This window comes from Melospiza georgiana, chromosome 1 (genome assembly GCF_028018845.1).
Source record: "Melospiza georgiana isolate bMelGeo1 chromosome 1, bMelGeo1.pri, whole genome shotgun sequence".
NCBI classification, from domain to species: domain Eukaryota; kingdom Metazoa; phylum Chordata; class Aves; order Passeriformes; family Passerellidae; genus Melospiza; species Melospiza georgiana.
In genome coordinates this window covers 93,972,734-93,986,810 of record NC_080430.1, presented here as the reverse complement: position 1 = coordinate 93,986,810, position 14,077 = coordinate 93,972,734, and the positions used below count along the sequence as shown (strand labels likewise).

The 14,077-nt window shown below is 41.3% G+C and overlaps 2 protein-coding genes across 4 annotated transcripts in view; one reads left to right on the top strand and one right to left on the bottom strand.

The window, feature by feature from the left end:
• The window catches only part of LOC131081919 (uncharacterized), a 28,139-nt gene extending 26,312 nt beyond the window's left edge, over window positions 1–1,827 (top strand). For both annotated transcript variants that reach the window (XM_058021319.1, XM_058021328.1), the window contains one exon: window positions 596–1,827. In XM_058021319.1, coding sequence (XP_057877302.1) covers window positions 596–651 — 56 coding nt within the window. In that variant the 3' untranslated portion in view covers window positions 652–1,827. The remainder of the gene's footprint in view (window positions 1–595) is intronic.
• A 2,480-nt stretch (window positions 1,828–4,307) lies between these two features.
• On the bottom strand, window positions 4,308–13,767 carry PDCD6 (programmed cell death 6). Of its 2 annotated transcripts, none has more exons than XM_058036899.1 (6): window positions 13,676–13,767; window positions 10,746–10,807; window positions 7,720–7,764; window positions 6,567–6,725; window positions 5,787–5,896; window positions 4,308–4,865 (listed from the first exon to the last, which is right to left on the bottom strand). In XM_058036899.1, exons 1-6 carry the CDS (start codon window positions 13,762–13,764, stop codon window positions 4,767–4,769), a joined length of 564 nt encoding a protein of 187 aa, XP_057892882.1. In that variant the 5' UTR covers window positions 13,765–13,767; the 3' UTR covers window positions 4,308–4,766. The 2 variants fall into 2 exon arrangements, with proteins under 2 accessions (XP_057892882.1, XP_057892892.1); XM_058036909.1 differs by having other exon boundaries at window positions 6,573–6,725.
• Between the last annotated feature and the right edge of the window lie 310 nt (window positions 13,768–14,077).

Here is a 14,077-nt window from a genome sequence, read left to right as displayed (position 1 = left end):
AGATGGAGCAGTGAGTGGGAGGAGGTTTCGATAGTGCAAAAATTTCTGAATTGAAAGGTTTGTCCTTGGTCATGTTTCTAACTAGCAGTTTGTATTGTGAGTTGTACTGGTGGATTTGCAGTGGTGGGAGGGGAATGTATTAGCATAAAAAAAAAAAAAAACCAAAAAAACTGGAATGCATGCAGAACCAAGCCTGGATGGCATTATAATAGATAATCCAAATGAATCAAAACCCATTGGGATAACAAGAGAAACATTATCAAAGAGCTGGTTCATTAAGTGTCAGTTTCTTTTTTCCAGTCACTGTAGAAATAGTCATTAATGTTGAGAATAGTGATACACTATTCAAAATGAGAGTTTCTCCTTTGGAAATAGATTATGAGAGGGACTTAAAGAGAAGTGGGCATATGCTACTGCATAGCTGTCATTGGGCATGAGTTTGGACAAATGCAAACTATGCTTCTGGTACTAGAATGAGTTAATTAATTAGGTAGCTATTTAACGGTAAAACTTTCATATTCACATTCTCTATGTTGTGTTATGGAAATATTTTGAAATAGAAGTAACTCTAAATGTCTTTATTGCCCCTTTCCAGAAGTAAATATTCAGACATTCGTCAATGTGCTAATAGAAGCTAGAGAGAAAGATTAAGGAGCAACAGCTGAACTGGAAACAGATGAAGAGACTTGAGAATCTCCATCACTTGGCTTTCAGGAAAGAGACTGCATTTAACTGTGTTTGACTGGCTTGGGAGAGGTAAAGGGAGGTAGGGTTTAAGTTTTTAACGTGTGAAATATAGCTGGAACATGAACTTGCACATAATGGGTGAACATACTATTTTGTTTAGGCTTTTTTGTAATGTATTTGTTATATCTTAGTATATTTCAGAAAAAAAAGATCTTTTGTTATTTTTTGAAAATATGTTAAAATTACTCTGTCAGCAAAAAGCTAATAATCCTTTTAATACCCTTCTCAATTCAGAAGAGAAAGGTTTACTTTTATGCTACCTACTTAGGAAGAATATTAATTCAAAATACAGGTTTACTTTTCTTCACACAAATGTAAGGCCATTTCCATTAATTTGAGGCTTTATAATTAGCATATTTTTAGAAATTGATACACTACATTTCTGTTTAGACAAAGAAAGGAGAATGTCACAGCATAGGTATTCTCTCTATGTTAATGTGATGCTATATGAGGAAAATGTAATCTCTACTAGAGGACTGGTATGTAACAGGGCATATCAGTTTGCAGAGTAAGAAATGGTGAGAAATACATGCAGATTTTTAAATAATGTTGTTCAAAATGAAATCATTATAAATTATCCTAAAAACTCATTTGGTAGATGGACCCAGGCTAAAATAAAAATTCTTGATTCTTTCTACTGGCAAAAGCATATTAAGAAATAGTAGAACCCATAAGGCAATCAGATAAAATAACATGAAAAAATAAACAAAATGTTGTACTAACTGAGTAGTACTTACCAGTTCATGAGGTGTATCAGAGCCACATGCTCATGAATGCCTGGCTTTAGGTATCTGCTCTATGTAATTAAAACCAGCTTACATGGAGCTGAAGAAAAGAAGTAAAGTGAGACAGTTTACTCCTGAGTGTCTGTTTTCCTTTTCACTGCTGCATTGTGAACTATCATTTTTCTTCTCACCCATGCTGGAACTGTGTCTCTCTGTGCATTAAATACTTGTGCTGAAGCAGGGTTAGTCTTCATGAGCTGTCATAAAACATTTTGGATCTTGTTATGTAAATTTTAATAAAAACTCAATTCCAAATAATTTATTATTGAGCATAAGTAAACTCAATTCCCTAAAATTTTCCTTCTGTCATTACTTTGTTTCTGCATCTGAAAAGATCCGCTTTCCTTTTTCGTTCCTGTTCACTGTGTTGCAGTCCTGTTCACTGCTCATACTTACTGAAGTGTTGGAGTGGTTTGTAACATCACACACCTCCATGCACTGAATTACATACTCAGCCTTCTTGCTGAAAGGAGAAAATTGTTTTTTCTACCACAGTTGTCTGCCAGAGTTTTGATTTACAAGTCTGTAGGATTGATTTGTTATTATATCTACATTTAAAAATTACCAGAAGTTATTTACACAAATGTTACTAGCATCGTTTTTTCCTCACAGAAAGTGTAGTGCAACTAAAATTCTGAAACTGTAGAAAAAAATGTTGCTAGGAAATATTACTGCTGCAACTCTGTCAATTCAAGTTAAGACCTTTTCATTTGAGGTTGTTGCAGAGAACTCTTTTCCTCATTTCTGACTCCCTTTTGGATTTTACTGCCATCACTGTATACCCCAGTGACACACAGTAGTTGGATGAGCTCCACCCAAATTAGATGCTTTTTGCACCTACAGGTTCTGTAGTTTTTCCTTCTGGGCAACAGTTACTGTCCTTCCTTTCTTGTGCAGAGTCCTTCATTGGGGAAACAGTTCTTGCTGTTGGAGCTGGAGTAGTAAGACAATATTGATTTACTAAAGCTTTCCTGAACTGTAGAGTGCTGAGTACTTCCTACTGCCAAGAAAGCCCTTTGCCATACCTTGCTCCTAAGTAGTATAGAATTGGAGCAGAACTCTGTCCAGACTCCAGTCCTTCTTTAAGAAACCACCTCACAAAGTAGCTCCTGCCAGCCTGCAGAGCAGCACCAGATGCCTGGCACCCATCAGCACCACTGCAGCTACATCACAGGCCTTGGCATGGAGGCAGTAGTTCTCAGAATGCACCTGAGCCTTTGGAGCAAATTTCCAATTTCCTTAAAAAGCCAGTCACAAAAACCCAGACTGGAACATGTCTTGGACTGGGAATAAATGGTCTGCTTTTAGTCAGTTTCTTGGTCCGTGGTGTACCTGCTGTCACACCTTTAGAAGTGTGTTTCCCAGTGGGACAAGAGTTGTTCCAATCCAGAGCCACCTTGATGATTCTCTCCATCAGTGATGCTCCTTTAGGAAGTGCTGGAATCAGCTGTTCTGCACCAAGGGCAGTGAAATACAACAAGGCCAGCTGGACATGGAGGCATCTTTCAGGGCAGACAACTTGGGAAGTTTCTCAGATTGCAGTTTCTTAGTTTGTACCACGGACTTACTCCTCAAAACACTTCCCGGAATTACTGGATTTTATCTGGATGTATGAGCCAGAGGGGCAGCTTCCTTAGTGGAAAGAAACAGGGGAACTCTTTTGAGCCCAGAAATTCTCAAAAGCATTCTCTTCTGTTTTGTTTCTGGAAAGAGCATATATAGTTATTTTCTCAGCCTTCCAGGGAGGGAAGGTTCAAAGAGTAACTGGTGGAAGTATTTTTCCCTTGTTTTCTTCAAGGTAAGTAACTTTCACAGCTGTTGGATGAGGTGGTTTCTGACACTGGTTGTTACTCCTGATCTCCCTCCTCACCCAAAACCAATTCCTTGCCTTTTGGGTGAGGACACCCAGAGTGCTTTGGGCCATCTCCTTGTTTCAGGGTGCTTATGCTCTGGGGGCCATGGGTTTTCCCCCACATGCTTGACACCAGAAGAGTGTTCAGTGTTGCTGAGCTGTCACTAAGGCTCTGCGTATCACCTGACAAACAGTAGCAGCTTCTTTACATGACAAATGCTTTGTAACAGTTGCACAGTTGCCACTTTGCTGCCTTCACCCTGACACCAGACACTCTCGTGTGGGTGAGACACAGACTCAGAATCATCTGAGTTGGAAAGAGTCCACAAGAATCACTAAGTCCAGCTGTTCAGTGAATGGACCATACAGAGACTGAACGTGTGACCTTGGTGTTATTTGTACCATTCTGTGACCATCTGAGCCAATCTCAGGGTCACATGGAAGTAACATTGTAACTCTCGTTGTCTTTGCTTCCTCCAAGAGTTACTGCAAGAGATGGTGTGTGACAGTCATTACTTGTCTTGCTTGAGTTTTTCCACTCTCTCATTAGCTGGAAATGGTGAGATGTAGGGCAAAGTTACAAGAATGTCTGACTGTCAATTCAAGGCCACTTCAAATAAGTGCTTCAGCACAAAAAGGAAGACTTCTGATGTCAAATGAGACAACTAAGCAAAAGGAGCAAATTCAGAGTCAGAGTTCATTTTTCAGGGGAACTTCTCAAGGGAGATGCAGTGTGACCTTTTTTACAGGTGAGAAGTTGTATTTGAAGCCATCCCAAAGATACCCTGAAAGGAGGCAGCTAGAAAATAAAATAAAAAAGGCCAAAAGGCCATCCAAGTGGAGAGATCCCTGAATCGTAGAAAATGAGAATACAGAAATAAAATCACCATCCCCTTAAAGCTGCACAAAAGTGAAACAGACTAAAAGTTGACCTGGTATTTTTACTTAATTTTAAATTCTGTATTTAAAAATTAATACATTAAACTCTTATAAAAGTAAGGCACATGCAAAACATGTTGTGCAACTTCTGGCTTTCAACTGATATAAACTAACAAGCATGATTTTAATTTGGCATTTCTAAAGAGTCATTTTTCCCATGCAGGATATGTGTAAGAGGTAAGGATATGTGTAAGAGTTCAACATTGTACTGGTTAAATCTAGATTCTGTGCTTTCTGTACTACAGTAAGCAGAGATGGTCACATCATACAATAATACAAAATAAAACCAACTCAAGTACAGATTCTGACAATGATTACCAACATACAAAATTTAAGAATGTGATGTTACATCCATTATAATACATAAATAATCTTATTCAGTAGAGTATGATTTGGCAACTCCAGTCTATGTAATGCCAGTGTGCAATTCCTGGTTATCCATGTCATACGATGCTGAAGACCATGGAAAGGTACTGCTCATAGGACACCTGGATCCAGCCATCCTGGTCAGTGTCGTATCGACGAAACACATCAGTCAGCCTCTGAGGAGGAGAGAAAAAAAATAATAATAGACACTTTTGTTCCAGGGGAAGCTTCAGACTGCAACACACTCCCCTTGCCACCTGGGCTTTATGAACCCTTTCTGTTCATCCCCCCTGTAGCCATTTTACAGTCTTTATATATAAGACAGCTCACTGCAATAATAATTCAATACTTAAAGTTACCTTCTGTATAGACCAGACAGCTTTTTATAACTGGCTTTAAACCAGGGGGAAAAACAATGCAGTGTTTGAGTCATCTGGAAACAGAATCCAATGCATACCTTGTGCATATCTCGCCTTCTAGGCAAATATGCTTCATGTGCCATTGCCATCTGAGGTGTCTCTGTATAACCCCAGAGAAGCCAGGCAGTGCAAAGGACCAGAACAACTGCCAGCAAGGATTCATTAACATCAGCTGAGTGATTATTCCATTTAAAGCCCTTTTTAGCAGAGTTCAAGTCTACAATTAACCATAATTGCCTTGTATTACAAATGAATGGAAAGGTGACTGATGTGTCTAAATAACAGAGATGTGACTTTTACAGGGAACTGCTTTCCCTCCATGTTCTCTCTCTCACTCTCTGTGTCACTGAAAGACTGGAAGGTTTTTTGTGTATTTTTACCATTACCCTTGCAAGATCAGCTCTGAAGTCTGTATTAAACTAACAGAGAGTGTCAAACACTGATACTATTTTACACTTTTTTGTCCCTCACCCATTGTATCAAATTTACTTGAGACACAAAGGAATTGCTAATGAAGACCAATACACAAAGATGTTTCTAGGACTTAGCATACACTTAGTTCAAATGGCTTACTATAAATAAAAGCAAGTTCGGATCCACTGTTGAAGTGAGAACAAGAAAAGCTTAAGAAAAGGCTTTTTTTTTTCAATTGGCATCAAAGTGCATCTCTTTTCTTACCTGTAGAACAACACAGCACTGAATAAAATCATCAAAAGCAACTTGTCCTTTTCCTTGTCTGTCAAATTTCCGAATAAGGATATCATAGAACTGATCAGAGAGTCGGTAACCTTGGAAAAAGAGAAATACTTTAGAAGGTTTCAATTACTGCAGTCCTTCTATAAAAAGAACAAGGTTGTTTAGCAGGCATGTGTAACAAAACCAGAAAACAGTAAGGAGTTACAATGACTATTTTTTGGTAAACTAAGATGCATGCAATAAAACCCATGCTCAATAATAATTATATACAGAGTCACATTAACAATAATTACAGATTAAGGTGACTGTTTGATTGAGGGAATGGTTTAGGGCTGCAGTTCAAGTCTTTACAGGTGAAGTGACTGGAATGAAAGTTCCTTAGCCATCAGAATGCTCTCACAGCACAGACAGCTGGCCTTGTTTAAAAGGTGGCAAGTTCTATCAAGTACCCTGTTAGTTCAGACTTAGCCTGATACACTGGTAACCCTCAGAGCTAGTCACAGAGGAGACTGGAACTGGATGTGTCAGGACATGTATCAGGAATGTTTTCCTTTCCTCTCTTTAAGAAAAGAGCTTTAAAAAACACATGCCTCTGGCATGGACATTGTTAAAAGGTAGCTTATGCCTCAAAGGAAAGCTGCCCTTCACCTACCTCATTTTTAGTGACATTTGTCAGAGCAGTACAGCTCTGCAACAGCACCAGTAAGCAGCTCATTCTATGACATAACCTAGTCATAAAAACTGTAATTACTAATGAATTACCAAAACCTGTTAGTGCTTGCTTTAGTTCATTTTTGTCAATCATTCCAGAATTGTCTCTGTCATACGTTCGAAAGACATTCTGCCAGTCTGTGATGTATTTCCAGACTCCTGTGAATTCATTGAAGTTCACACCGCCTTTGTTTTCTCTGTCAAACATGCCTGAAATAAAAAGTAAGAAACACATATAAAACCTTAGTCATACAACTCCTCAGCAAGATCTGCCAGGACTTTAAGTAGATATCAAGAGTGCTCTGTGGAAGGTACTGAAGAGAGAAAAGAAACTGCTAAAATGCAAGTGGTAATTTGCAAAGTCCTGCCAAGAAAAAGCAGCAGTCATCCACTGAAGGAAAAAAAATAAACCAAGATAAAAATACCAGAATAAATCACAGAATGTTTATTTTTCCTAGTTTTTCATTTTCAGTTCAAAAATACTGAGGGCTTGATTGATCATCCAGTAATAATCAAAATGGGCAGAGGGGTGGACTGTTCTTTTCCAAGGACACATTAAAAAGTCTTACATAATTTCCAACAGTGCTGGGATATTCATCTGCATTTGATTTACTCATGGTGTTATCTTTACATGTCATCCAGCAATGGAACTCAGGCTGCTGCTGAACACTTATTGAGAACAAAGCAAAAAATGTAATCCTTGGATTTATGAACTGTGTGACAGAAAAGATTTGATTTCTTGTGCTTGAATCTTCATCCTTCTGTTCTATCAGCAGCACCTTCCACATAACTGGCAATTAGTTTAGACACTAACAGAATTCAAGCTTTGTAAAGCTTCTGTTTGGTATTTTTGGAGTAAAACATAGGCTTAAATTCAAGATAGGAAAAACTACTTCCCAAGACAACTTACATAATATCTTTTTAGAAAATTTAGGATAACAATCTCCTCATGCATAAATTACATTTATTATCTAATCAATTATGCAGTAACATTTTCTTAAGCTATTTTGACAAGTGCACATGTGCGTATGCAAAGGGCATTCTCTATTAATCAAAAGAGAAAATAATTTAACTTACTGCTGCTGGGCACTCTGAGGAAAAAACAACAAAACAGTGTAGCAATTGAGAGCATTCTCAATCAATCAGCTGAGCAGATCACAAAACATTATCTTAGGACTATGCCACATCACACAACTACACTCACCAAGAATTGATCTGACTGTTGCTGGATTAAATGGAGTCCACGTTCCTGAAACAGAAAGAATTACTTAGTTGACCATTAAGAATTCCTCAATGTTTAAAAAAAATGCAAAACAAACAAACAAACAAATCAGTTAAGAAGAGTGAATTCAGAGCTACGTGACATGGAACAGGCATATTAAAAAACAAGGCTACTTGGAAGTAAGAAAGTCTCACCATTCAGAGATGACTTCAGAGCAGTGCTTCCCAAACACCACACAGAAATCAGCATTTTAAGGCTGCAACAAAAAAATCTTAACAAACCTTGGAAGATCTTAGAAGGACTTTTTCATCCCAGGCTGTCAGGAAGTATTGGACAAAAATCAAGATCTAAACTGAAGTACCTCTTTTCTGCTGACAGGAGCAGAAGTGTTCTAAATTGTAACTCAATCAAGGCCTCATATCTGTTCCTCAGTAAAAACCCATCTGCTCATTTCCCTTTTACAGGACTACTCCAGGGCATTTCGCTTCTGACAGAAGGAGTTCCTAACACGGCATAACCATACATTGCAGCTTAGAGTAGTTCAGTACAAATCCCACCTAATCCACTGCTAAAACAATTAAGTGTTCGTTTGAATTAGTATTTTTAGACCAAGAAATGTTGCTGCTTGAAAGGGCCTGAGCAGTAATCATCTGGAGAGCAGCTCTGTACTTCTCTGAGTATTTAGAGGCTTGTCATTATGAAATTATTTTGACTTGGTTGAGAGCATTCCCAAGCCTAGGAAGCATTAAGCTTTAAACAAAGGAATCCCGTGCCTCATCCAGAATTTCACCGTGAGCCTGTGAAGGCACCAGGAGCAGAAGCAGCACACAATGACCTGGCTGTGGCTGCCTGCAGGAGCCCAGGGCAGAGCAGAGGCGCTCCCAGGGCTGGGTCAGGTGACCGCAAATCCCGGCAGAAGGGCCGGGCTGGGATCCCTGGGATCCGGCCCTTGGCTTTGCTGGGGCACGGCAGTGATGTCACTCACAGGGAGAGCCCTGCACTGCAGGCAGGCCCTCAGACTCTCTGCACATAAAGAGAAAAGGAAAAATGGCTCTGAAAATGTTGAAGCAGTATTTTAGACAGAGAATTTCCATACCTTAGAGCTGTGTGTCTCCTCAAAAAAATAAGAAATAATGGAATTAATAAGGTGCTAGGATTTAACACGGAACAGAATAAGAGGAAAAAGTGAAAATACAGTCTGAAAGTTAACTTATTTCATCTTGAAACACTCAAGTGATTCATAGAGCCACCACAGAATGAAATCTGAGCACCTCCAGAGGTGAAGAACTAATTTCACCCTGTTCCAATAAACAGTGCAGACTGTCCCTGTCTCTGCTCTCCTGACTCTAGTGTTAACTCCCACAGCAGCACAGAGGAAAACAAGAAGGAAGCAAAGGATTTTATTGTGCAAAGACAAAGTGATGATCAGCCCCTCCCACGTAAGCACACTGTTATCTGCATAAACTTCACACGCTGAAAATGTCAAATTGTCAAAACCACACTGAACTTCAAATGTCAATGAGCACATTGTAGAATTTTTTAATTTTTTAGAAATAAACACATAACATTATTTTAGCCCATGTTAAATTGCAGGACAGCCATGCACAAACAACCACTAGAGGATGTATTTTGAAAATAATATAGTGAATTGTTAGTGACTTTGGTGTACGAGATCTAGAATCTCTTGGAATGCAGGAAGCTTACAGTTCTGTAAATATTTTGTCTAACACTTGGTAGGCATTCTTCATAACTGCAAAGCACTGAAACTGCTAATCTACTGTAAATAAGGAAAGAAAAGAGCTCAGATATTCATCACTGCCTATTACCTTAAATTCACTCATATGAGATATTTAAAATACATAAAATTAAAAATGGCAGGTTCATATGAGAAAATATTTAAAATATATGAAATTTAAAACAGGTAAAATTTAAAATGGCAGTTTCTCACAGTTCTAAACAGCACTGTAATCTAAATGGAAATGGTGACTTAATTTAACTTAGTTTTTGCTAAAGATTTCATTCAAAATTTTAATTATGGATCAGTTCTGGCAGCCACAACACATTGCTTTTAATTTATCAGATACATCATTAAACAAATATTCTAGTACATCCAGTTCAGTTACTGCAGTTTTACTGAACAGAACCTTATAAACTTACTTCAAGTCGGGCAATTACTGACAAAAATGGGCCCTTCAGCCAGTGTGTGCTGCAGCTCACATCATCAGTTTAAGCCCTCTCAGTCACAAAGCACAGGAGGGATAAAGGAATAAACTCTGGGAGAAGAGAAACTTGGTATGGACTCAAAGGTGGGCAAACAGCCTGAATATGCCATTTTTTCAGATTTCCAAACAGAAAAAAACCCCACAGAGTACAACCCTACCCATCCTGAGTCGTGGGAAGAAAGCAAAAATAGGCTACTGGAAAAATGTTTTATTTTTTGTTTCCACGAGTTATTTGACAATACCCTAGTTTCTTTGAGTATTACAACAAGGAAATGACTACTAGGAAGTTTTAATACTAGAGTGCATCTTTCTACTCTGTTAGGAAAAACCCAAACATACTTTATTTCCTGCACCATACTGTATGAAAAATAAATTATGTGCAATGAAATGGCTGGTTGTAAACAGCTTTGCCCAGGTTATACACTGGTTCTGGTTAAAAAAACAAAGGTTCAGTAGTGATGAGCAAGGAATATATGAATCACTGGTTATGATTTCTAGGAAGCAGAGCTGGGAAAAAGGGGATGTGCACACCCTCATTCCTCAGAATACAGACCAGTAATGGTTACAACAGATACTCAGTTTAGAACAAACAAACAAAAAATCACAAGGATTGTTCATTTTTTCCCTTTCCAGCCTTTTGCTGTAGATTAAATAGTAATTAGTGAGTGGTAGGAACACTTCCCACCCCCTTCCATACAAAGAATCACAGCATCAAGTAACCACTCTCACAACAAATTTCTCATGAAGTTTACAATGAACTACCTCACTGCTCATTAACAGACTTACCATTGGATAATGCCTGCTGAAGTTCATTATCACATATTATTCCACTCCTGTCTTTATCAACTCTGGGAAAAGAAAAACAAAACAAAACCAAACCAGGTAGTAAGCTTTACATGGCTGAAATGAACAGCTTCCACTTACTGAGGACTTTGACATTCTGCTTCTTACTCACCAGACGAGATTATTATTTTCCTAAAAAGTCTCTGGAACATGATAAAAGCTCCAAAGAAAACTGCAAGACTTATGAGTGAAGAGACACACAGAAACACTGACAATGAAACAGTTTGGGCTTGCTCTCCACAAGGAAGTATTTCTATTTATTTCTGTTTCAGAGAACTGCAGAGCACACACGCTGGTTAAACCCACAAAATGCCTAATGCCACAGTAGGGAGCTATCTGTTTCACAAACTGGAGCAACAGGTTTGTCACCCAGCCTGTCTCACATGCTGGCAATGGAGAGTAAGTCACTAATGTGACCAAAGTACTCAAAGACTCAATGGCTTGCAGGAGTTCACAGGGGTTCAAAGAGGAAAAAAGCACAGGCAGGTTCCAGCTTCCACTGAGCCTTCACAGTCCATTGTCTTAATGATTCAAGCTCTATGCCAAAATTGGTGAATTAAGTACTTTCTGCCCAAATAAAGAATGATCATGACTTCTTTAGAAGGGTATCTGAAAGTGGTGGGGACTTCATTTCATACAAGGATGCTCCCCTTGGAATGACAGTTTCACTTCCCCTCATTTACTACCCCAACCAGAGTCCCACTCAGCTGACCCCTGTTCACAGAAGATGATTTTCTTTTCCTTTAGTTCTTGCTGCCTTTTTCTAAACACTTTCAGTTCATTCTATTGCTTCCTTCTCCATCTCCAAGAATTATGTAACCTGCATGCAACACTAAAATTGCAAGCATAAATTGCAAAGACTTCAATTACAAATAGATACTCCCCTTTATAATCTCTGTTTCTCTTCTTAGTATTGTGAACATTTTTTACCTTTTATGAGCTGTTACCAAGTCCTAAGCTGATATTTTCATTAAAATGCATTATGACCTACTTATCTAGCTTCTGAGCATCATCAGTCAGCACATTCCTTTTATAAATAAAATTATGCAAAATTAGAATGGGTTTTCCCCATGGACATCAGGTTTGTGCTCTGGATTGCACCTGACATATGGGGATCATCTGTCACACAGGGATCATGATCTGGCCATGACAGGCTGGTACAGCCCAGTCATTCAGGACTGAAAGGTGCCCCTGCAAACATTCACAGGCCTCAGCTACTGCAGGAATCAGCAAACATCACCTGATCTCTTTTCACAGAACCAGAGAACCACAGAATGGTTTGGGTTGAAAGGCACCTAAAGGATCACCAAGTTCCAATCCCCTGGCTGTGGGCAGGGACACCTTCAGTTACACCAGATGGCTCAGAGCTCCATCCAGCCTGGCTTTAAACACTTCCAGGGAATGGGGCAGCCACAGCTTCTCTGGGCAACCAGTTCCAGTGCCTCACCACGCCCACGGTGTAAAACCTCTTCCCACCATCCAACCTACACCTACTCTCTTTCCCCAGCTGCTCCTGAACAGATTACACAAAGATCCCAGGAGAGCTCCATCTGTCCATGTGGTGCACAACCACACACACACCCTTCAGTCAGTTTTCCACTCACTGAAGAATGCTTCCATTCATTCCACCTTTACTGAACTTCATCAAGGGCCTTTTGATAGTGTTGGGAGTATTTTTGGAAAGCATACAGATTATATTAATTGCTCCAATTCCAGTCATCATATCCCCATCCAATCCTTACCAAACACAGTTCAGGATTTATACAGCAGTCTGCCAGAAGGAATGTTTTCAACAAAAGCCATGCAACTGTCCTGACAAACTACATTATTTAAAATATTTTTACTGATTTTCCTGGTGCAGAAGCCAGATTGCTAATCTGTTTCTGGACCCTTTAAAAAGAGAAACGGCTTCATGCATGCCTCTGCCGAGTCCTCAGAGGAAGTTGTTTTACAGCAGGCTGGGTAGGTAAGCTGCTGCATTCCTGAGTCACTCTGTAAATATCAGCCAGTTTTAGAAACTTAGTACTCTTTGTCTGCTGCTTAACCTCTTCTTGCTGCTGCTTGTGTCAGAAGATCTGTCTTGACTCATCTCTCATAAAAATGGATCCAACGTAGGCACCTCCCCAGTTTCCTCAACAAGACATAGTTGGGAAATCTCCTTTGGCTTCCTTACTGATAGGATCTTGCCAGTGTGTTTGTTTAGCACAAGCTGCTAACTCCCTTGCAGGTCCCTCTGTTCCAGGAGAATTCAAGAGAATACTTCACAGAATTCCTTAGCTTGGAAAAGACCTCTGAGATCATCAAGTCCAACCTGTGACCCAACACCGCCTGCACGTCCCTGCTTTCCTCAAACACCTCAGGGACGGTGACACCACCACCTCCCCGGGCAGCCCGTTCCAATGTCCAACCACCCTTGCTGACAAGAAATTCTTCCCGATATCCAACCTAAACGTCCCCTGCTGCAGCTATGTCGTGTCATTGGTAGCTTTTAAGTCTCCCATTAGCATTTATCCGATTCTTTTTTACAAACCTTCCCTGTGCTGCTACACTGATCCTCCACACCTAACTATCCTTCCTGCAACCTCAGGCTAAAAATTACTTCAGCGCTTTCAAGGTTACCGTCCCACCGATCCCCTTCCCCTCGTTATAAGACACAGCCACATTTACTCCTCCCTCCCCAGCCCTTCCCTGCAGACCCTGCCACGGGGAATGCACCGCGCTGCCCACAGCGCTGCCCCGGCAGCCGAACCCCGCGCGGGATGCGCCGGGCCGGTGCCTGCACTCGCGCAGCCCCCGACCCGCTTCCGGTACCTCCCCGTGCCCGCTGCCCGCGGGGCTCGCTGCCCGCGGCCCGGCGGTGGCGGCCGGCTCACCTCTGGAAGACGCTCCACAGGAAGGAGGGGTCGGGCAGGGCGCCGGGGGCGCCGCCGCCGTTGGGCCGCTGGTGGTACCCCGCCGCCATGGCCCCGCGCGCGCCCGCCCCGCGCGCCGCCGATACGGGCCGCCTCTGACGCTGCGCGCCCGTGGCGTCACGGCGCGCCCCGCCCCGGCGCGCGGGGGGGATTCCCGAGCGGAGGCGGGACCCGCGGCGCGGGAGGGGGAGGCACCGGGACAGGGAGGCGCCGGGAGAGGGAGCCATGGAGGCGGGGCTGCGGCACGGCCTCGGCGCCGCGCGCGGGGAGTGGCGCACCCACCGCGCGCGAGCCGCCCCCCTCCCTCACGAAGGTTCCGGCGAGGGCAGGAGCCGTCCCTGTGAGCGAGCGCTCCCCAGCGAG

Excerpts from the sequence above, each read along its gene's own strand:
- PDCD6 (XM_058036899.1), bottom strand. The coding sequence starts at position 13,764 with ATGGCGGCGGGGTACCACCAGCGGCCCAACGGCGGCGGCGCCCCCGGC. Across the intron at positions 10,808-13,675 it reads CTGTGGAGCGTCTTCCAGAG|AGTTGATAAAGACAGGAGTG; the intron begins GTGAGCCGGCCG and ends TTCTTTTCCCAG. Across the intron at positions 7,765-10,745 it reads TCAGCAGGCATTATCCAATG|GAACGTGGACTCCATTTAAT; the intron begins GTAAGTCTGTTA and ends TTTCTGTTTCAG.